General features: G+C 46.2%; 1 protein-coding gene across 1 annotated transcript; it reads left to right on the forward strand.

Annotated features, from left to right (window-relative positions):
- The first annotated feature begins 340 nt into the window (after nucleotides 1–340).
- Nucleotides 341–18,793, forward strand: GPR139 (G protein-coupled receptor 139). The gene is made up of 2 exons (XM_074840845.1): nucleotides 341–494; nucleotides 14,333–18,793. Exons 1-2 carry the CDS (start codon nucleotides 374–376, stop codon nucleotides 15,265–15,267), a joined length of 1,056 nt encoding a protein of 351 aa, XP_074696946.1. The 5' UTR covers nucleotides 341–373; the 3' UTR covers nucleotides 15,268–18,793.
- Nucleotides 18,794–21,309: the final 2,516 nt, after the last annotated feature.

A 21,309-nucleotide genomic window follows, 5' to 3' on the forward strand; every position in this document is an offset into this window, starting at 1 on the left:
GGGCCGAGGGTCCCCGAGGAGCAGTCCGGGTCTCCTCAGGCCCTTCTCCGCCGCGCTTCCCCTCCTCGTCCTCCTCCTCCTGGGGGCCCCGCTCCCGCCTCTCCGCCGACCAGGGGGTCCCAGGGCGGGCGTCATCACGCGAAGGGCGGCGGAGGAGCGGCCTGAGGCTGGGGGCTGCCCCGCCCCGCCGGCGGGAGCCGGGCTGGTCCCGCCCCGCCCCGCCCGGCCCGGCCCCGCACCGCCGGGGGCCGCCGCCCGCCGCGGGGGCCGCGCTCGCCGCCGCCGCCGAAGCGTGCGAGGGGCGGGCGGGCGGCCGGGGCGGCCCGTGCGGCGGAGCGAGCGCCAGCAGCGCGGCCGCGGGGAGAGCGGGTCCATGGAGCACAACCACCTCCACCTCCACAACGGCTCCCTCCTGGCGCACCACCGCTATGGCTGCGGCTTGGGATACGCACCTGTCGTCTACTACAGCCTGCTGCTCTGCCTGGGGCTGCCGGGTGAGTGCCGCGCCCCGGCCCGCGGGGAGCCAACGGCGACCGGGCGCCGTGCCTGGGCTGCCCCGGGCAGCTGCCGCGGCGGGGCGAGGCTGCGGGGGCCCCGCGGAGCTGCCGCCGGAGCGTCTCCTGCGCGGCTGCCCGCGGCGCGGTGCGGGCGCGCTGCGGCGTCCCCGGGCTGCTGGAGGCACCGGGAGCGTGTTCTCGGCGTACCGGGGGTCGCGCGGCGTTTCTTGGACAGCGTCCCCGCTGCCCGGCGCGCTGCTGACCCGGCGCCTTCTCTCTCTCGCCGGGGTTTGTCCCTGCCCGCCCTCGCACCGCCGCGGACGCTTTCCCACCCGGGCTCGGGCGCTCTGACTTTGAACTTGACATACAAAGGCTCAGCCTGTCGTGAAGTTTCTGCCATAATCAGTTTGGCCATTTGGAGACAGGGCGGTACCGAGGACAGCCGGCTCTGTCCCCTATCGATTGTGTGCCGGGCCGGCAATAATCAAAAGTGTAGCTGCTGAGTTGTTCTGGTGCAAATCTCCGCCCGGCTCCCTGGGGCAGGCTTGGCTTTAGGAGCGACATGCCACCAGTGAGGAACTTGGCTGGGGAAGGAGCATGCTATAAGAAGGTTAGCAGGCAGCTGTCCTACTCAGGAGCCTGTCCCCGCAGCTGATGGAGCAGGACGGTGTCTAGAAAGTCTAGTCTTGGGGTCAGCACCCTGCAAAGGCAATGCTGACACTGAGATCTCCGAGTGCAGGTACAGGGCTTGGAAAAAAGTCCCAGCTCACAGGCACCAGCCGCCAAGCTGTAAAACCCTCAGCGAAATTTCCTACTTAAAAGGGGGATAAAGACAATATAGAGATGCTGGGGATGAGAAAAGCAAGAGAGACCCCAAATGGGGAAGGAAAGGATGTTTCAGGCTCAGGTGTGAACACCTGTGAGGCACCGTTGCCAGCACACAGGTATCCACAGCTCAAAATGCACAGATACCACACAAGCATCACATCAGCATTACTGCCTCAGCCGAGACTGAGGACTGAGCAGGTTCTTCCTCTCGGAGGGGGCTGTCTGAGGCTGTCAGCGAGATGCCTTGGCACGCAGGACCGCAGTGAGCTGCTCGTGCAGCACCCCTTCTGCAGTTACAGCCTGGGCTTCAGCAGGCAGAGCTGCCATCCCAGTGCAGCCTGGGTGGGCAAACATCATGGCTTGCCCCCTGGCTTAACACCTCCAGCCTCAGAGTAACTTACAGCGATCTCAAGGACAGGCAGAATGAGTCGGGGAAAAGTTAGAGCAATCAGATGCACCAAGGTGAATCGGTATTTTAAGGGTGCAATACAAGAGAGTTGTGTCTATGTACAGCTACACATTTAAAGTGCCATGTAAAATGGCAAGCAGCAATGACAGCTAATAGTCAACAATTTCTAGATGTTTTGTTCACCTTAATTCCTTCTTCAAGCAATTAATTCATAGAAAAAAATTTAATCAGACATGAAGAGAAGACTGCCTCTGAACAGCACACATGCAATTACCACTCTGCATATGAATTGATGTTCTTTGTGTTGTTTGTTGGTTTTTTTCCTCACTGGCTTATAATTAAAATTTGAAGATTGGCTAATAGTTCAGACTAATAGTTAAGAGAACTGGAAAGTTAAGTCCTGCATTTACCCACAAAGGACGTAGGGCATAGGCAAGTGTCTCTGCTTCACAGCATTGATGAGTCTCAGCCCTGACCTGAAGAGACCCAACCAGCAGGGATGAGGAGGTAGTTTCCCCTTCATTAATTCCTTGGGATCTGCTTAGATCTCCACAGTAATGACAAGCTCTGATTTCAACACCCGTCCCCTAGGAACCGACCAAGACCCTCTCAAGATTATCAGGTGAAGAAGTTGTTATGAAGCAGTCTGTGGCTAAGCTTGCCTTTCTATGTCTCTGAAACAGGAGAAAAGTCTTACGTGCACGGACAAGAAAAACCCCTTAATGAGTGCTCTGCACATACTTGCACCAGCTCCCTAAGGCTACTACATTGTAATTACAGACCTAATGCTGTCATTCTAAGAACATGGTTAAAATTGGTACATGATCCAAATTAGCAATGGTGACATGCATTTCTCAAGGGGTCAGACGTTGGCTGATTAGAGCAGGGGCACCAGTGATAGGGCTTAACAGAACCAGCCAAAGCATGTGGCAGTGCAACACTGCTGAATTGAGTGGACTTACATCAGGTGTGAATTGTCAGCTTGTTCAGTGGATAATATTCAGAGAATAACATTGTCACTAACACCTGAAAACACTAAACATGTACAGTATGCTGACTAAATGCACGGTATGCTTAGTGCATGAGAAATTTATGATTCTCACTCTGAGACTGCACAGAAATGAGAACAAGCTGGATGTGTTTAGGGAAGACTCACATGGCCAAGCTTCACTGAGGATGTGGTATGAGGCGAGATCAATGCTAAAAAGAACTTTACATGTTTTAATTTGAAGGTGCTCTTTAGTATTCTAACATTAGAAAACTGTAAAGGTAGCACGCTTATTACCTGTTAGAAAAAGAACCCTGAAGTCTGTGGGATCTGAGTAATGAGCTTTGCATGGTGCCAAGAGTTTAAGGGAAACACTGTCTAGGTTCTGTCCTCAAATACAGCACTAATGCAATGTTTTGCTGAAATGGAAACAGTTAACTCCTTGCCACAAGTCTTGGAGAAAGACTGATGAGAGGAGAAACCATTTAACTGTTTCTGCCTTTCCTGCTCTAGTGTCTGAAGGAAATTTCACTAACTCAACAACTCCACTTTGAGGCCAAGCGATGCCAGGCCTGATTGTGCATGCAGAGAAAGCATCCTTTCCCCTCCCTCGTATAACCCAGGAATCTCAGCAGTGGCTCTTCCTCCCTGTTCAACCAGGCACCAGAAAGTCTGAAAAATGCAGAGATGAGAGAGAGCAAAGTGAACTCCCTTCACCCCTGCTCTGGCAGTAGCACACAGAGGCAAATGCCAGGCTGTGTCCTGCAAAGAGGGGCAACCACAGAGGCACCACTGCACACCGACCCTGCCGCAGCAGGCACCGCGCGCTGAGGTGGCTACAACTCTGCCACAGGTGATTGCGCCTTCGGATCAGCTGGGATGGGAGGTTTCTTCTCTCCCCTCTAAGCAGAGGCTGGCAAGACAGAGACTGTTCTCTGAAACTTGTTTCGAGGGCAGATGTGCAAAGGTGTCCCACAGGCGTGCAGTCCCGCTGCCAGGAGTGGGGATACCCCAGGAGCAGGCTGCGTGGGACAGGGAGAAACTGCTGGTGCAAGGGTGGGGAGCAGAGCGAGGTAGCAGCACTGGAAGTAGGATCACACTCCCATTTAGAGGGGGGATTTTATAATTTACAGAGCTTTTCTGAAGCCCATGCTCTACCATCCCTGCACTCCCCTTGTCTGTCAGAGAGAACCTCTGAATCACCTCCACTTAACCAGGAGGCAAGAGAGGGGCCGCAGGAAGCATTTCTTGCTTTAGTGAGAGAAAATGCCAGAGAAGAGGTGTTGTCAGATGTGGGAGAGGGAAGAAATTGCTCTGATTCAACCTAGGAAGGGGCTGGTAAGGTGAGGAAGCAAAGAGCAACAGGTGCCAACTCTTAGTCCATCCCTGTGCCAGTGAGAGCTGCACAAAGCAGCTACACCAAAGAGCTCCTGTTATGGCAGTGCCACCGAACATGGCCAGGAAGGTCAGGCAAAAAAGCAGCAGTGCTCACTGCAGACACCTGGCTTTGATTCCTGCTTCATTAGAAGGTGCAGCAGCAACTGAGTTGCCTTGCATGCAGTCACCTTCCCCGTCGGGTGTATAGTGTATTGCTGCTGAAAGGACAAACTGGCAGCGTTCCCTAGACCAGGGCCTGGCCTGACCTGTGCTTCCAGGGGTCTCCTCCTGACAGTGCGGAGAGACAGAGTAAAATCTGGCTTTCTTACTGTGTGATTGCTGGTTTCACTTTGCTCCCCAATCAGTCACCTACCTGGGGAGCGACTTGTCTTCAGGGGTCATCACATCCCAGTGACACAAAGCACAGGCACATACCCAGCACCCTTACAGCATCCCCAGGAAGTAACAGACTCACACCCCAGGGAAGTGCCACTCCAACCTTTGAGAGCCTGGTCCACAAATGTTTCTTTAATTTGTGCTTTAGGCGTCTGCTTAAAACTGATCACATCGATTTAAACACAGATTCAGGACTTTGCAAGCTTGGGAAAGCAGCCTGGACACACTTGGATGCTCCCAGCTGGAGGGTGCGAACAGGTAACTTTCATGTCGGACCTGCTGCTGAATGAGGTGTTGTGGAGATGGGGACAACCCAGGTCATTCAAAGCCCAGTCATGCACAGAGTGCAGTCGGTGGGCTCCATGCAGAGGGAGGGAAGCTGTAGTCCTGACCTAGAGGAATGTGTAAGCTCAGCAGGGGTGCCTAACCTTTTTAGCACACTTTCAAGAGAGAGCTACATGTTATGGACCTTCTTCTAACAGATAACAGACCGGCTGTCCTTGCACAGCAAGCCAGATGCTTCCTACAGTGTTAGATTGACACACAGGTCTGTAATATTTGCAGTGGGCCCGTACAAACTACAGCACAGTCACAGGCAAACTGAAATGATGGAGAACTGGTCCTTCTGGAGCCTTCTCCCCATATGCGGCTTAGAATAAGGAGGCTATCTGGGAGGCATGCAAGCCAAGGTCATTGTCCTGGCAAAGCAGGTACTGCCGGTGGGCTGTGGGCTGAGCATCCCTGATCTCAGAGACCACCACCATGAACAGCCCAGTTGTGCTCCCTCCGCTCCCCGGCAGCGTAGGGGGAATGAGACCTGAAGAGCATTGCCATCTCTGTGCTGACAGCCACGACCTGGTTAGTACCACGAGTAGGGAGGGAGGCAGGTAGCAATGATTGCTGATGACTCACATGGCATGTAATACCCAGTAAATACCAAAGCAGGCAGAAGGTAGGTGTACATACAGCACACAGCAGTACACAAGTGTGTCTGACCCGTTTTGGATTCCTGCCATCTACTGCCTAGTATATTCTTCTGCAATCACAGTACAGGCTTCTGATTAAAGAGGCATTTCCAACACCTGAATAAATAGCCTTTCTCATAACAGCACACCTGAACAATAGAAGTGCTACAGGAAGATCTGAAAATATGAGTGGGAGAATTGTTACATGCGGAGTTATGACCTTGAAGAAACAGCACTCTTGAGCTGTCACTCATTAGATAAGAGTTCACACAATGAATAATAACTGAACCCTCCTGAGGCCTGATTCAGTCCCCCTTTTATTCAAAGACCATACTTTCTCCGACTTAAAATCTGAATTGCACGCAAAGCCAGAACATTGCATCCTTCTTAAAGGAGGACAAATAAATTGGCAGGACTTTAGCTTAGCTATCAGAGCAACCGAAGGGCACTGCAGCACGTTATAATAGCACTGCTGGACAGAGGGTAACAAAACTGCTGCTAACATGCTTAAAATGAGTCACTTCCTATTGTAAAAGGACTGCTTTTTCTTTAAGAAGAATCATTATGACAAAGAATAGATTCATTACAGTGTTCCTGCACAGAACCGGTGACAGCAAGGCGTGCAGATGGGAGCAATTTAGTTTGGTCAGTATGTCTGGAGACTGTGGCCACCAAAGCCTTGCAGCCTGAAAGGCAGCGTGTAGCTGAACCCATGCTAATGCAGAAGAGGACTTGCTTGGGCATCTCTGAATGCCACTACAGAGTACAACTGCTAACTTTGATTTTCTTCTGCCACATCAATAGGAAACAACACTGTCAGGGCTGTAATGATAACGAGGTGCAATATTTGGGAGGCTCAATAGACTATGAAGTGCACAACCTTGCATGGCAGGCTGCTAAAATGGATTGGGAAGGAAAAACTCCAAAGGAGATTTTTCCTTGAAATGACAACGTCACAAAAGAGAGAGCACAGCCAGTTTTCACGGTAGGTGGGTAATGCAGAGCCCCCAGTTGTTAAGAAGTCAAGCCATTCAGAAGCACTAGGCAGTCTAATATCCTGCTGTTCTTCATCCACCCCCTTACTTAGTTCTTTCCTCCTCCTCCTCTTTCTACTCCCCTCTGTAAAATGGGGGTGAATCAGCAGAAACGAGCCAGCAGGAGAAGGCCTTCATCCGCATACGTCAAAACAATTTGCCGTAGGCAAACAAACACCACGGAGATGTCCTGACGTGGTATGCTCTCTGCTTTCACATGTCAAGCGCAAAGCAATCCCTGGCCATAAAAGTGTTCACTTTCTGTTTCAGGGGGTCTTTTTGAGACTTTAATCTCTTTTCCTGTTAACTTTGAGACACCAGAAAAGGAAACAAAGCCAATATTAACCCCTTGAGCACAGGAGACCTTGCACACAATTCCGTTTTCATTCTGCAGAATAAAGATACGTATGTATTTGAGGATCCTAAACCCCCATGTCTGGAGTGCTATTGGTGCCATTCTGGGGGTGACCTGATGGCAAAAGATGGTGTTGGGTTGCCCCCCAGGACACCAGTATGATTGTGCAGAGGGAATGAAGTAGAGGCAACCCAGTAGGACCAGAATTAGTGGTACAGAAAATAACCAAATGAGTTTTATCCCTTTATCCATGGAAGAGGAGAGAAGCTGCCTATTGAAAGACTGAACACATCTTTTTTCACTGAAACTGTTCTCTTCTACCACCTGAAACAGAGAGTCCCTGGAATGTACAGTCATTTAACTTCTCCATCTTTTCAATCATATGGTGCATTGACTGCGCAGATAGATGCACTAGAGGTTGCTTTTTTCAAGACAAATTACCTGTCAGTCAGTTACATCAGATTAGGATATTTCGGAAACATTTGTTCATTCCAGGTGTGTTTTCTTCAACGTCCAGACTAGCACACCAAAGAGTGATATATCTAGTGTGGATGCAGTATATTCTCCATGGGGGAAATAAAGCCAAACTGCAATGGTTTTACATAGTCTGTAATTTCCTGCATATTGTATAAAATTGGCATAGTCTCTGAGAAAGCTTGGCCATGGGGTTCGCAAGCATGAGCTCCTATTGCATTAGCTAATGCTTTAGGAAGACATAAAGACTTTGTTTTTTTAGCAAAACCACAATCAAAGGTAAAATCCTCTTAATTATTCATGTTCAGTAAAGAATTCATGCCAGTGCCCTTATGAAATCACGTCCTCCCCTCCATCCTAGTCATCTCATCAGATACCTTTGGCACCTGCCTCAGTCCTTTGGCGTTCAGTATCAGAAGGGTAGAATGGTTTTGTCATCCTCAAGCTCAAGTTACTCAGCTTGAGACCTCTTAAACTTCACTGACAGCCCACATTAAGAAGCCACAGACACCTGCCAAATGAGAAACCCAAATTGCCTTGAAAATCTCCGTCTGTCCAGATACATTGCATGAATAACCAAATTCCTTTTATGATTTCTGCATTATTTTGCAGATTGCTTTTTCTCCTCCCAGCACCAATTTCCATTAGAAAGCTTTACTGCTCTGGTAGCAAGATGCAAGGCTAGATTTCAAGATGTGAGTTTTAGACATTTTTATCCTTGTGTGGGTGCCTCTAAGAAAGCCTTGGCATGGGAGAATGTCTGACAGTCACTAGAGGCTTTCTGCACTGTAGGCCCACCTCAGGAAGGTGAACGAGGAGGGTGAAGACAGTAAGAGGAGAACCAGATCCCTGTTGCATTTACACACACGTGTCACCAGTGAGCATGTACCGGAGCTCCTCGCATCTTAGCCTAGCGTTCCTTCTAGGCCATTCTCATATTGTGGAAATAGCTCTATTTTATAAAGACTAGGGAAAAGAGCCTACTCCAATGGTCTAGAAAAGCCAAAAGCAGTGCAATGTAATCACACCTGTCTGCCAGACAAGTTACTGCACTTAAGCCTGAATGGTTGGCAAGGCTCAAAGCGAATACCGGCCGTTGGCGTCTCCGTGCTGTTACCGTGTCTGTGCCCTCCAACAGTGGGGAAATGCTTTTGGCTGGATTAAAATCCTTCTCTGGCATCCATGACCCACTGACGAGTAATGCCAGTCGTGGAGCAGCATACCCCATTCACTGCATCCTTCCCCAGAGCTGCCTCAGTTAACAAATGCTGTCAGTGAGAAAAACAGCCCCAGAGGCCAGATTTCATCATGAGAATCTGGCCTCTGACACTAACTCTTTAATTCACTTGTGACTTGTAAGTGCAAGGCCATGCTGCATTTTCTCTGGCAGTCACTAACCTGCATATGGAGGGAAGTTTGGGTTGTCCTGAGCAGGAGCTTCATCATCCTCTACCTCCACGTTCACTTTCACCTTCTGAGCTGGTGTGGTCTGTCCCCACACGTGGGATTTCTAAGCACAAACCACACAGCCTTCCTACAAGGTCTGAAACCTTGTCCAGTGGCAGTCCTGCATTCATGCCTGCCGTAGATTTTGTGATGCTCGTTTTTTGGCTTAGATCCCTCTCCATCCCCTGGGAGATGATGCAGGCACCAGCAGAAGGGGCTGACGGCTCTTCCCCCCGAGGGTGAGTGGGTGTGTGCTGTTCAGCAGCACTCAGACAATTGAACAACAAATAAATCAATTTATTTTAAAAATCAATCCTCACAGGAACTCTCAGGAAAAGAAAAACTTGTATTGCACTAATTATATTCTGTAAAGTATCTTTTTACGCTTCACAATGGTTTAAGGAAGGATCTCAGGATACAATAATAAAAGAGAGGAACAAATTACGTTAGCCATGAGCAGTCACCATTCACAGAGGTTGTCCCCATCTGCTGTAGTGTTGAGTTCAATGCATACCGGCTGTAAGAGGAAAACACGGAACTGCGCTATCTTCTTTAAGGGCAAACAGCATCCAGGGGTCATTTTAAAAGACCATATAGCCAGCTATAGCCAACATCAGTAATAAACACATGTTTACATTGCCACGGCACTTTGAAAAAAATAATTTCTGTTACATAGCCTCTATCAGAAATCATGCATTGTCATCATCTTCTCCAGAGAGCTCCCACATGAAGTAAGGGCTGAATGCCATTCTCCTCTCCAATCTGGTAACTATTGGCAAATGACTGCGTTAGTAACCATGGTCAGATCTGGCTGCTGGACACGGTACCTGTTTACATTTTAATATTGACTCCTAGCTTAGAAGAAATCATCTATTCCCATCAAGCCAAAACATCACTTTTTTTTCACCGTATATTTTTAGCATATTCTACTTGCAGTCTCAGAGTTTCTAAATCTAAGAAAGGCGTGTAACCAACATATTTTCTAAAACAATTTAAAATTTCCCATTCGTAAACCGTCTGTCTGTGCCAGTCAAGTGACTAATGCAAGGCCTGCAGAGTAGTTTCATACATTGCACAATAATTTGTAGGGATCCTAGCAACAACTGTATTCGGTAAAAGGTACCCATTATATTCAGTGACCTAATCTTTATCACGCTCAGTAAGCGACACTCATGGCTACTTCATTTAGGTAGTTTATGATGCTGAACTACTGAACTACACAGCGGGCCCTATTCCCAACGCAGCAGCACTACCACTTGTGTTGTAAAGGCTATTTCACTGCACAGGCTGCTGTGTACATGCAAAATGCTCTCGATAAAAAAACCCCAAAGCCCAGAAACATGCCCATTTCTTCTTTAGACAGATACAATTGCTCCTGCTTAAGCTCACACATGGTGATAATAGTCAGCGGAAGGAGCTCTGCGAATCCCCTGCAAAGGCTGTGGTTAGACGCTATCTGAACTATCACTGTAATTGATGAAACAAGAAGCTGGGGAAAAAACTGTGCCTTTAGGTCACAGGCACTGCTTTGAGGAGGTGCAGAAGACTGCCCATGCTCTGCAGGCAAGGCAGCACGGCTTTGGTACGGGAAGCAAACCTAAGTCCACATGAGAACCAAGGTTACTCCTAAAACATTATCCCCCTCAGATAGTAGGACCTCCAATGGCATGATTTCAGTGCTACAATTTGTACTCAGAAACTCATAAAGTCAGAGAAGATGTCAAAGGAGAGAGAGAGGTGTCCTATGATAAAGCCTGGCTGAGTTAGAAGGTTGCCATATTTTGAGCAGCATGGACCGATGGTGTCTGTGTGTCAGAGACCTTCAGATACTGTGTCTCAAAGGCATCCTCATGACTGAAGGAAAAGAATTGAGCTTGCCATTTCTTGCAGTTGCTTCTCATCATCTGCTAGTGGCATCTCAAGGCTTCAGCCAGCTAGTCCCTAATCAAGCCCTGGTTCTCAACCAGATATTTATAAATTCAGAATACTGCACTGCAGCAGGCGACGCCGGCATAAATTCCCATCTGTCATCCCCTAATCAACTCCCAGCACAGTGATCAATCTCTTTCAAATTCAGATGATCTTAACTACTTAGTATCTGGAAAAAATGCTTCAAGAAATGGGCAATATACCATCCAGGACAGTTTAGGGGCACTGACCTATCCAGCAGCTGTAGCTCCACATACATTACAGTAGAGACAGATATTTTTATATCTTCATCATCATCTCTGCCATAGTCCTCATCACTGACTACAATATTAGTGCAAAATTAGGGTAAACAAGGTTAAATGTGGTCACAAGTGCTATTCCCTCACCTTTCACCCGCAGTAGGTAATTTTAGCCCACAGGAGAGCATGTGGGGCACTGAGTAGGCACGCTGGAGTCACCGAGGTGCTGGCACAAGGACACAGTTCACACAGAGTGGTGTTCTCACCCATTTCCCATTTTACTGAGCTTTAGATAGTGCTTGAGGACACACCAAGGACCAACACTGGCTAGGAAATGGGTGAAGGGCTGAGACTTGTCCATAGCTCATCTTCACCTTCCCTATACAGCATGCGGCAAGAAAAATATTCCCAAACCCTGTGGTAAGACACTGTCATACTGGCAACTTTCTGCTGCACCCCAGTATATATCTGTTTTCACAAAGTAGATGATATTACTATATTTCATATCATCCAGCCAGAAAAAGCCCTAATGTGATCCCAGGGAAAGCATTTCCAATACAAGATACTGTAACCCTTGCAGAAAAATTGGATAGAGCTTGCAAGCACTTTGTCAGATCAATTTTCTAATCCAGCTCACCAAGCAAAGTTTGCTGGCTTTAGATGAGTAACTTGCATTTCAGTACATGCTGTTACTGCCATTGCTGGGAACCCTGAGAAAGGCGGGGGGAGAGGGTACAGGGAAAAGGACTGCTCATGAATCTGCTCCTGTAGGAAAAAGGGAGTGGGGTTAGAACCAAAGAGCAGGACCCCCACAATGGGCAGGAAGAGTGGGGAGCGGGGCTGCTGTGCCTGGACATGGCGTGGCTTCAGCATCCCTACGGGAGCTCCTCTGACAGTCAGGCCAGAGCTACCAGCAGGGACCAGTGTTGTCAAGCATCCCCCTTGCTTCACACTGGCTCCAGCTGCTGCCGCTGGAGTCAGTCAAATCCAGAGGATTTAGAGATGAACAACCCCATGGGTCACATCCAGTATCTGTGAAGCCGAGCCACTCAGCCTGGCTAGCCAAAACGAACAGTGGCTGCAGAGTCATGATAAACATTCCAGCTCGAGGATTTCCTTGACAGTACATCACTCACTGTACCTCTAGGGCTCATCAGCAGGCACAACAGAGGCATTTCATAAGCAAGTAAGTGAAAAATGACACAGCAGTTCTGACTATATCATCCCCCGTCTCCCATGTCTGCTCTGAGCTGAAATCAATGCAGTTGCATTCATGTTAATGGAGGGCAGACTGGGAAAATTCCCCTGAAGGTGATTTGAGACAATACTGTTGGAAAAATCATGCTTTGTTTTTTTATTTAGGGAAGGAGTCAGTTGATTGTCATGTTTGGTTTAGTTTTGTTCCAAGATAAAAAATTAATATATTAAGACAATACAAAAATAGGTGACACTTTATGAGGGCTGTTATTCAAGATCATTCACTGCAATTCATTTCCCTGGTGGCAGAAATCTGCTCCCAGACAGCAGGCTTTGAAGGCATTTATGAAGGAGAAAGTTTGCTCCAGTACCAAGTAAAACAGTTTAAAAAAAATGAGCATTTTCAGTTGTAGGACATATGTCCTAGGTCATCATTACCTTAATGTCAGCAACTTCCTTTCTCTCTGATTTAAAGGAATCCTTACAATTACTGTTGATTTGTTTTGGGAAATCCATCAAAGCTGGCAGAAATGTTTGAAGCACTGAATGCACAGAAGAGGTGATTTATAGAACACTTATGAAAATGTCAAATACAAACATTTGGCAGTCTCTTGTACAGTAAACCAGATCTCTGATTTTTAAGCACTACTTCAGGTATTCTAGCCAAGTGATATAAACTTCTGATGGGAACAATCTTGCGTGGCTCATTCCAGCCATACTGCTAGTAGGAATAATAGGATTTTTATTTTTTTTCCCCCAATTCAAGACTACACAGTAAATTCTAATAAACATGAGCAAGTAGTTAAAGTTTGGCTACACCTTAGTGCTCCAGGAAAGCTCTCAAGGACTGCAAAGGCTGTTCATATCCATGGTGGGGAGCTTTGCCTGGCCAGGGGCTGTAGGACTGAGCACTTCTTAGAGCATCCTGTACAGCATGGTTCAAGCAGCCACTATAGTTTATCTTTAAGTTGAATCACAGCTTTAGAAGACTGAAGCAAACCAGACAGTGAAACAGCAGAGACAAGACACTTCAGCACTTCACCACAATATTATTTCAGTGTCACGCAATACGTCTAGGTTGGTTTAGGTGATGGGTCTGTATTGTGGCCAGAGAGTTACAAGCAGATGCTTTTTTAGGAAACCCAGGCATGTTTACACTTGGGCTGAATCAGAACATCCATCACATCTGTGCTGTGACCAGCAGGATTTCCTTAAAGGCTCAGCTGTATCACTCCAGAGGAAAAATGTCTTCCAGCTGAAGGACTTCTAAAGAGCAGCTCTGGATAAGCAAGCAGGTCATTGTGGAGCAGATTGTTTCAGTGGTGGGAATGGAGATCCTTCCCCAGACCCCATCTGTAGGAGAGTGGGTCACACAGGCATGACTGAGTTACAGGAGATTCATTCTGGGCAGAGCTGAAAACTTTTGAGTGCTGTGAAGCACCTCCAGCTCTTGGGAGGAGCTGAGTACACGTGTTTTCCTGGAAGTCCTTCTCTCGATTGGGATCCCGCTCAGTCAAGAGAGAAATACCTAATCCAGGTGGCTTTGATTTCAGCTCTTTTTAGAGGAGTTCAAAACTAGAACAGGCAGGCACCCCAGGCTGGAATGAGGAACAGAATGTCTCTCCCCAGAGTCCACCCTACCCTTCTTATTTATCACTCATTTAAAAAAAGTGAAAAAAACAGGGTGGGGAATAAGAGAGAGTGAGTGTATGTGAGAGTGAGATATTAAGTTTTTCCTCCTGCTACCCCTGCGTCCCTGTGCATGGGCAGGGGTCCCGGCACCCCCTGCTCAGGGTGCTGCTGCCATGCCCACAGCAGCAGTGGGGCTGACCAGAGAGCAGCAACAGAGCCAGGGCCATAACTCTACATCTACTCCAAGGAGATAGTAAAGGGCTGCTGGACACCACCTAACCCTGTGTCTGGAGTGAGGGTCCCAACTTGCTTTCTGTCCCTTGTTGTGCTCTGCCAGGACACCGAGTGGTCCATGTATCCGACAGCTGGGAGCAGGGCCACATGCTCCTCTCATTGCAACAGCTTCTCTGAGGGACCCAACCGCAGTGTTTTCCTTTCAGTTTCTTGAACTTTAATAAAGGCAATCATGTTGCCAAGTGCTTAAACAGAGCTACTGCTCCAAGCAAGTGCTCAGAAAAGCTAGTGTTACATCTTAATAGCCTAACTCTGTGTTTCTGTCTCCACAGCAAACATCTTGACAGTCATCATCCTTTCCCAGCTTGTGGCTCGCAGGCAGAAGTCGTCCTACAACTATCTTCTAGCTCTAGCTGCTGCTGACATCCTGGTTCTCTTCTTCATCGTCTTTGTTGACTTCCTCATGGAAGACTTCATCTTAAACAAACAGATGCCTCAGGTACTGGACAAAATAATTGAGGTCTTGGAATTTTCTTCCATCCACACCTCCATTTGGATTACGGTTCCGCTAACAATTGATAGGTACATAGCTGTGTGCCATCCGCTGAAGTATCACACAGTCTCCTACCCTGCTCGTACTCGAAAAGTTATTGTAAGTGTCTATATCACCTGCTTTTTGACCAGCATCCCATACTACTGGTGGCCCAACATTTGGATCGAAGACTACATAAGCACATCAATGCATCACGTCCTCATCTGGATCCACTGCTTCACTGTTTACTTAGTGCCCTGCTCCATCTTCTTCATCCTAAATTCCATCATCGTGTACAAGCTGCGGCGAAAGAGCAATTTCCGACTGCGAGGGTACTCCACAGGGAAAACAACAGCCATTTTGTTTACTATAACGTCTATTTTTGCCATACTTTGGGCACCAAGAATAATCATGATATTGTATCACCTCTACGTATCACCCATAAACAACAGCTGGGTGGTACATATTGTGTCGGACATCGCCAATATGCTAGCACTGCTGAACACTGCAATTAATTTCTTCCTCTACTGTTTTATTAGCAAAAGATTTCGCACAATGGCAGCTGCCACGCTGAAAGCCTTCTTTAAGTGTCAGAAGCAACCTGTGCAATTCTATACAAACCATAACTTTTCCATAACAAGCAGCCCTTGGATTTCCCCAGCCAACTCTCACTGCATCAAAATGCTTGTTTACCAGTATGATAAGAATGGAAAGCCTATAAAAATATCACCATGAAAAGGGCAATAGTTGGAGTTTCTGGGTGCAAGTTCTTTTCAAGTGGTTACATCTTCAGGATGTAATTTGGTGAAATGGCTGTTTTGAAGAGTGGTCATTTGATTTCATTTCCCTGGGAGACCAAGGGCAGATCAGACTGTTAGGAGGGAACAGGAGCACTTGATTTTAGGAGTAAAAGTGAGAAGGCAAACACCTCCGTCTCTTACATAGCATTTTGAATATGCTTCAGAGTTCAAGTAGCAGCGTTCAGTCGCACTCAAATGTTTTGCATCCCAGCACCAGTGCAGTCCAAAGTCATTGGATGGGGGAAGCCACAACAGTGTTTAATTACAACCTTTTAAAATACAACAACAAAACCTTACTTGACCGTGCAGTTCACTATCGACAGAGCAAACGGATACTTTTCTGTACCGTGGAAGGTGCCATTTCTGGTGCGTGCACTTGCCAAAAACGATGTGTTGTTTCTGACATGAAATAGCCCCACACACAGTCTTGCTGTCAAGACCTTATTGCAGGAGGCAACCTGCGAGACATGAACTGTGCCAAGCCCTTTTTGGCTCATTTGAACAAGGCTCGAGGACCGATACAGTACCTGTTGCAGCCTTGGCATGGAAAGCTATGCTGCAAGCTGCCAATATTCATATGTTTTAAGTTGTTATTTAAGAATGCAACTGAGACAGGGGAGCTCGAGGGAGGTTTCTAGAGCCAAGAACAAAAGCAGCATCCTTTCCCAGCTATTTCAGTTATGGTGTCTAAAGACTTTCAAGTGTGAGGCCAAGTCCTGCCTGATGCAGAGCTCCCACCGAAGCTGCTCCTGCGAGGTTTGCAGCGATCACAGCCTTCAGGTTCCTTCTTAATCCATAAAGATTCTCAGTTTCCCCCGTGTTCAGGCCTTTAGGGATTAACATATAAAAACCTCAATTTAAGATTTTTCTACTGACAGATTATGCAATCCTATTGCAGATTTGCCATTTAATTGTTTAAAAAACTATTTGTGAAAGAAATCCGTTAAATACCCAAGAGGAGTAAAAACATAGATCAGCTTGGACTAAGGCTTTTAAATATTTACCTTATTTAAAGTAGCTTAACTTCTCTTCCTTCACACTCAAAAACCAGCATCCCAGCAATGCTGAGTGTAGAAAATGAGGAGGGAAGAGATTTATAGAAAGGCTGAAAATGCATTTCTTTTAATTTCTCTCCTTTTCAGATCTTGGCATGTGGTCTCTCAGAGTCACGTACCTACCACAACCTTTTTACTTCTATATTGGGCACTTAATGCAGCCTTACTGAACGTGAGAGCAGACTTCCTTGCATGGTGAACACAAGCACAATGTGGTCAGTGGACACAGCAGCTTCTCAGTAACTGCAAATAAGAAGCAGCCTGGTGCTAGCACTGTGTTTGTGCCTGCACCCATCTCCACTGCCAGCGGGGAGCTCGTGGTACATCAGGGACTAACACAGTGAGGTTCTCTGAGAAGGCGTCCAGTCAATCCCACTTTGATGGTATCTGAGGGCTGAAAGCATCTCCCAAACGCATGGATGGCTCAGCTTTGGTACATTTCCCCTAAGAAACACCAAATCTGCAAAAGCCCTGCTGAGGACAACAGCTTGGCTTCCTTCTGCCACAGAGGTTGCATTTGCACGCAGACTCGTACTGGTGTGCTGCAAGAGTAAAACCCACACCAAACCTGAGCATGCCTTCCCTGGGAGGGAATGGCAGCAGAAGGCACAAGCCATGAAGACCAGGACCGCAGGCAAAGGCTGGCTCATGCATGGAGGGGCTTTCTCAGGAGAGATCAAGGCTACTCAGGTTGGTCAGGACCACAGAGAGGGGATGCCCAGTGCCTTGAGGAGCATGCATCACCCAGTCCTCTCCCACGGGCAGAGCGGTTGGGAGAGTGGCTCAGCACTCCTCTGCAAGGTGCTGGAGCACCCCAGGGACCACGCTGGTTAGAGCAAGGAGAGGGGCATGTCTGGGGAACGGGGGCGCGAGAGCAAAAGCTGACCCTTCCCACCCTCACCCACCGAGATGATGCTGCCCACCTAAATCTTTTCAGATTCAAAGGGGAAACAAGGAGCCCCCTCATCCTGTGATCTCAATGAAGCTTCACACTTACTTGCAATAATAAAGTGTAAGAGGGATGCTCAGCCTTGCTGTATTTGTCATGACAAGGTTAAAATTATTGCTCTCTTTGCCAGTGTTTTACAGAAATTCAGTTTTGTGGCCATGCCTTCTACCCTCCTCTCAGAAGCCTCTCTCTGGTCATCTTTGTCAGTTGATAGTAACCAAAGTTACCTTATGAAAAGGGTACTGTATGTTTCATTTTGGGAAAATACTGTATTTATAACTTATTTTTATTCTAAATTTGTTATGAGGAATGCTTGTCTGAGTTACATGTGAATGAGTCTAAAGTGCAATATCTATATAGATAAGTGGTTCATTTTTGAGAATGTATCTATTGAAAAAACTATTTATACAAGAAATTCACTATTCTACTTAATATAATAGTAACCTTACAGAAAATAGTGAATGTTTAGGGCTTTTATTTATTAAAAAATTTCAATTAAGTGCATGGCATATGCTGCCATTCACATGGTGTGATTTATTAGTTTTTGTAACGTAATGTTTATCCTGCAAACTAGCAGCGTCATCTGATTTTTCCTGTCCTGATGATGTATTTTTGTAAATTACCATATTTAAAAACAAAATCTGTGTGAATATTTTATTTCCCACTAAAAATAACCCATTAAATTGTTGTAACTTCATTTGAAAAAACTTGCAACCCTTTTTCCATATCATTTTAGAAATGACAAGGTGCAATTTTCATGTACAGTGGATTGGTCATTTCATTTCTGATAATTTAGGGCTTTAAGAGCTTACTTCCAAAGCCCCTTGAAGTCAAAGGGAAGGTTGCTTGTGGGTTTTGTGGTTGGTTTTTCCAATCCCCATCAATTTAGGAGGGCTTTGGATCAAGCTTTATCTTGTTAACAGTCATTTGAAGCCTTCTTAGAGTCCAGTTTGGATAATAAAGCCTTGACTTTTCAGTCTGCCATATGGGAGCTGCTGTTGATAATACTTGCCTTATTTTTGGTTGTGTGAAGCATCTTGCAATGACTGTTGCTAACTAGCCAATGTCTTGCTGTATTATTTGTACCTCCTAATTTTCCAGTAGTGAAAACTTAACCAAGCACATATAGTATCATTATTTAGGGAAAAAGTATCCTGGAGACAAAACCATCTTTGTTGTGGAGATGGTCTTTTGTACTCTATTTAATTTATATTTCAAATATCTACAATTAGAAAAAATAAGCTGTGAATGGACAGTTTTACAGTTACTTATAGGTATATGTCCTTGAAGACCACAGCTAGGAACAAAATACTTTTTAGATGAGTTGCTGGTATATAAAATTATGGGACCTATCACCTATTTAAATTGTGAATATTGATATTTTCATAAGTAGACAATATATTGTGTTTGACAAACTTGTTTGTATTATAATAAATTATGAGATGGTGCATAACTTACTACTGTGTTTGGAGTAATTGTCTGATTTATAGATTCTTATGGTAGACTCTTGATTTATAGGTACTTGTGGTATACTACAAGTAAGACCAGTCCTTGGCAACCATTGCTCAGTAAAACATGGCCTTAGATTATGGGCGTCATCCATTTGTTGAAAAAATATTCTGAAATATAAGATTTAGAAATTATTAGTGGCCCAGTTCTTCATTTTGAACCACAGTCCCAGCTTCTGTAAGTTAAGTTTAGCTGTTAAAGTCAATGAATCCCTATGCCTAATACCAGTGGTAAATTGGACTGTTGACACCTGTCCAGATCAGGTGTGATGCCAGGAAATCAGGCTGATGCCCCCAGTCATTGCAAGTGATGAGATACCGAGGCAGTCGGGCGCAGGAGAGCAAAACATGTAACCCTAATTCCCACCATCGATCAGTGACAATTAACAGCATAAGCTTCCTTGCAAATAGGCTGTATTCAGACACAGGGGCCAGGGTAAATGGGAGAAATGACAGTTTGATTCAAATTGGAGAACAAAAGGGGGCATTAACAAGGAAATCCTCCCAATCCACTCTCCCTGTACATGCGCAGGGTCTGTGTGTTTTACAGGCTGATATCCTTCTGTCTTTGCAAATCCTCCCATTTTGAGATGGGCATCCAGAGGCCCTGCTCCATCAGCTGGTGATCCCAAACATTTTGGATTTCAATGTTCCTGTAGGGTATTTCAGTCTGTTGCAGAGATAAGGATCCCTCATGAAACACTGCACTTACAGATGTGTGTATTGTTAAATATGTGAACATGATAAATGTATTATACCTGTTGCCAGAAAAAGAAAGTGCAAAAAAAAAAAAAAGAACTATGATGAGAAAATACAAAATACTAGAGATAGAAAAATGGATTCAGGACCTCAGGGGACTGCATGTGGAAAAAGCCCAACATTTCTTCAAATGAAAAATACGCTATGCAGAATTCATACTCTCATCAAATGTAAAACTTTGTGGGATCAAGCTCCTAGCTTCTCTGGAGAAGTAATAGGACATTAAAATAATATTAAAATATTAAAACTAAGCAGAGAGTGGACTAGAGGAGGAACTGATCAGAAAAGTCCAGTGTCTCAGAGATGAAGTGTGGGGTTAAATGCACGAGAGGAGAGGGCAATCCAGGTAATGCCAAGACTCTCTTGTCAGATCTCCCTGCTCTGAAAGGATTCCGAACAGATTTTAAAGGACAGCATCAAAGAGAGACAAGGCAGGGGGAAAGGGGACTGCTGAAAGGGGCACTGTCAGATTTGATGGTGCTTATCAGAGTTGTTTCTTACAGAGCGAGCCCGAGATCTGCCTGTCTCAGTACTTTCATTAACAGCCACGGCATGAGAAGTATTGATGTGTACAGATTATTAAAAAAGGCATTGTACTGCCGACAGAGGACTGAAGGAAAGGTATTTCATGTAAGAACCAGATGACCTTGAAGATTCAAGTGATATAAATGGGATGAATCCAATAGTAATAAACACAAGGCTCTCCACTTGTCTGCCTGTAAAAATACATTTGCTATAAAACCTCAGTAGTCAGAAACAACCAAGAACCCAGTTGTGCCAGCTGGGCTTGAATGATGATGAGTCACCAACAGAAAGCAGCCGAGAAAAATCCCAGAATTTAATCACAGACATTTCTAAAGATACAGCATAGTATTAATTGCATTTTACAGGACTTCATGTGCCATATGCATATATATACACACACACACGTACAAAGGGATAAATAGCAGTAGTTAGAGAAGAATCTGATAAACAGAGATGGAACAGGAATAAGTGGTTATGAACTTTCCTCAGGTAAATTTGCCCTGGAAGTTAGAAGACAGTCTCTAACTACCAAAGCAGGGAAGCTCAGTGAAAGCCTTTCCAGCAGCCCAGATCTCCCCACTGGTTTTAAATGGAGTTCAGTGGGTTCACAGACAGGGTTATGAGATGAGGCAGGCAGCAGGATGGACTGGGACTGTGCATCCTTAGAGATGGCAGTCCCACAACCCCAGCCAGCACTGGCCCCCTGCACCTCCTAGGCAGCTCAACAGGTCCCTAACTCAGCTTGAAGGACAGCAGAGGTGTCCCCCAAGTCCGTTCATCCCTCTGGGGCTGCTTTGAGGGAGATGGCCAGCAGGAAAGCTGTGAGAGTTGTTCAAAGCGATTCCTGCCACAATTAACTTGGCAGCACTCACTATGGACAGGGGACCACTGCTAATGCATTCCCCATTGAACTCGCACTGACTTCTGCCTCAGCTGTTCAGTTCTTTAAAAACCTCTTTAAACCCGCCAAGCAGAGTAGAATAAAAAGCAGCCTCATGCAGTCTTGAACTGTTAAATAATCCACTATTAGCGGGCTGGGTCTGGATTTGCAAGATCTGCCTTTCTGACAGCATGCAATTAATTCCCAGGAGTTGCCAGACACAACAAGGGGGTTGAAAGGCTCCAGCCTTTTGTAATAAATAGGTATCACAAATGAATTTACTATTAGCTTGCTACAGTGG

The sequence above is a fragment of the Strix aluco genome, chromosome 15 (assembly GCF_031877795.1).
Source record: "Strix aluco isolate bStrAlu1 chromosome 15, bStrAlu1.hap1, whole genome shotgun sequence".
NCBI classification, from domain to species: Eukaryota; Metazoa; Chordata; class Aves; order Strigiformes; family Strigidae; genus Strix; species Strix aluco.

What these genes read in the sequence shown, in the direction of transcription:
- GPR139 (XM_074840845.1), top strand. Translation starts at nt 374, where the DNA reads ATGGAGCACAACCACCTCCACCTCCACAACGGCTCCCTCCTGGCGCAC. An exon ending in GCTCTGCCTGGGGCTGCCGG is followed by an intron (nt 495 to 14,332) that starts GTGAGTGCCGCG and finishes CTGTCTCCACAG; the next exon opens with CAAACATCTTGACAGTCATC.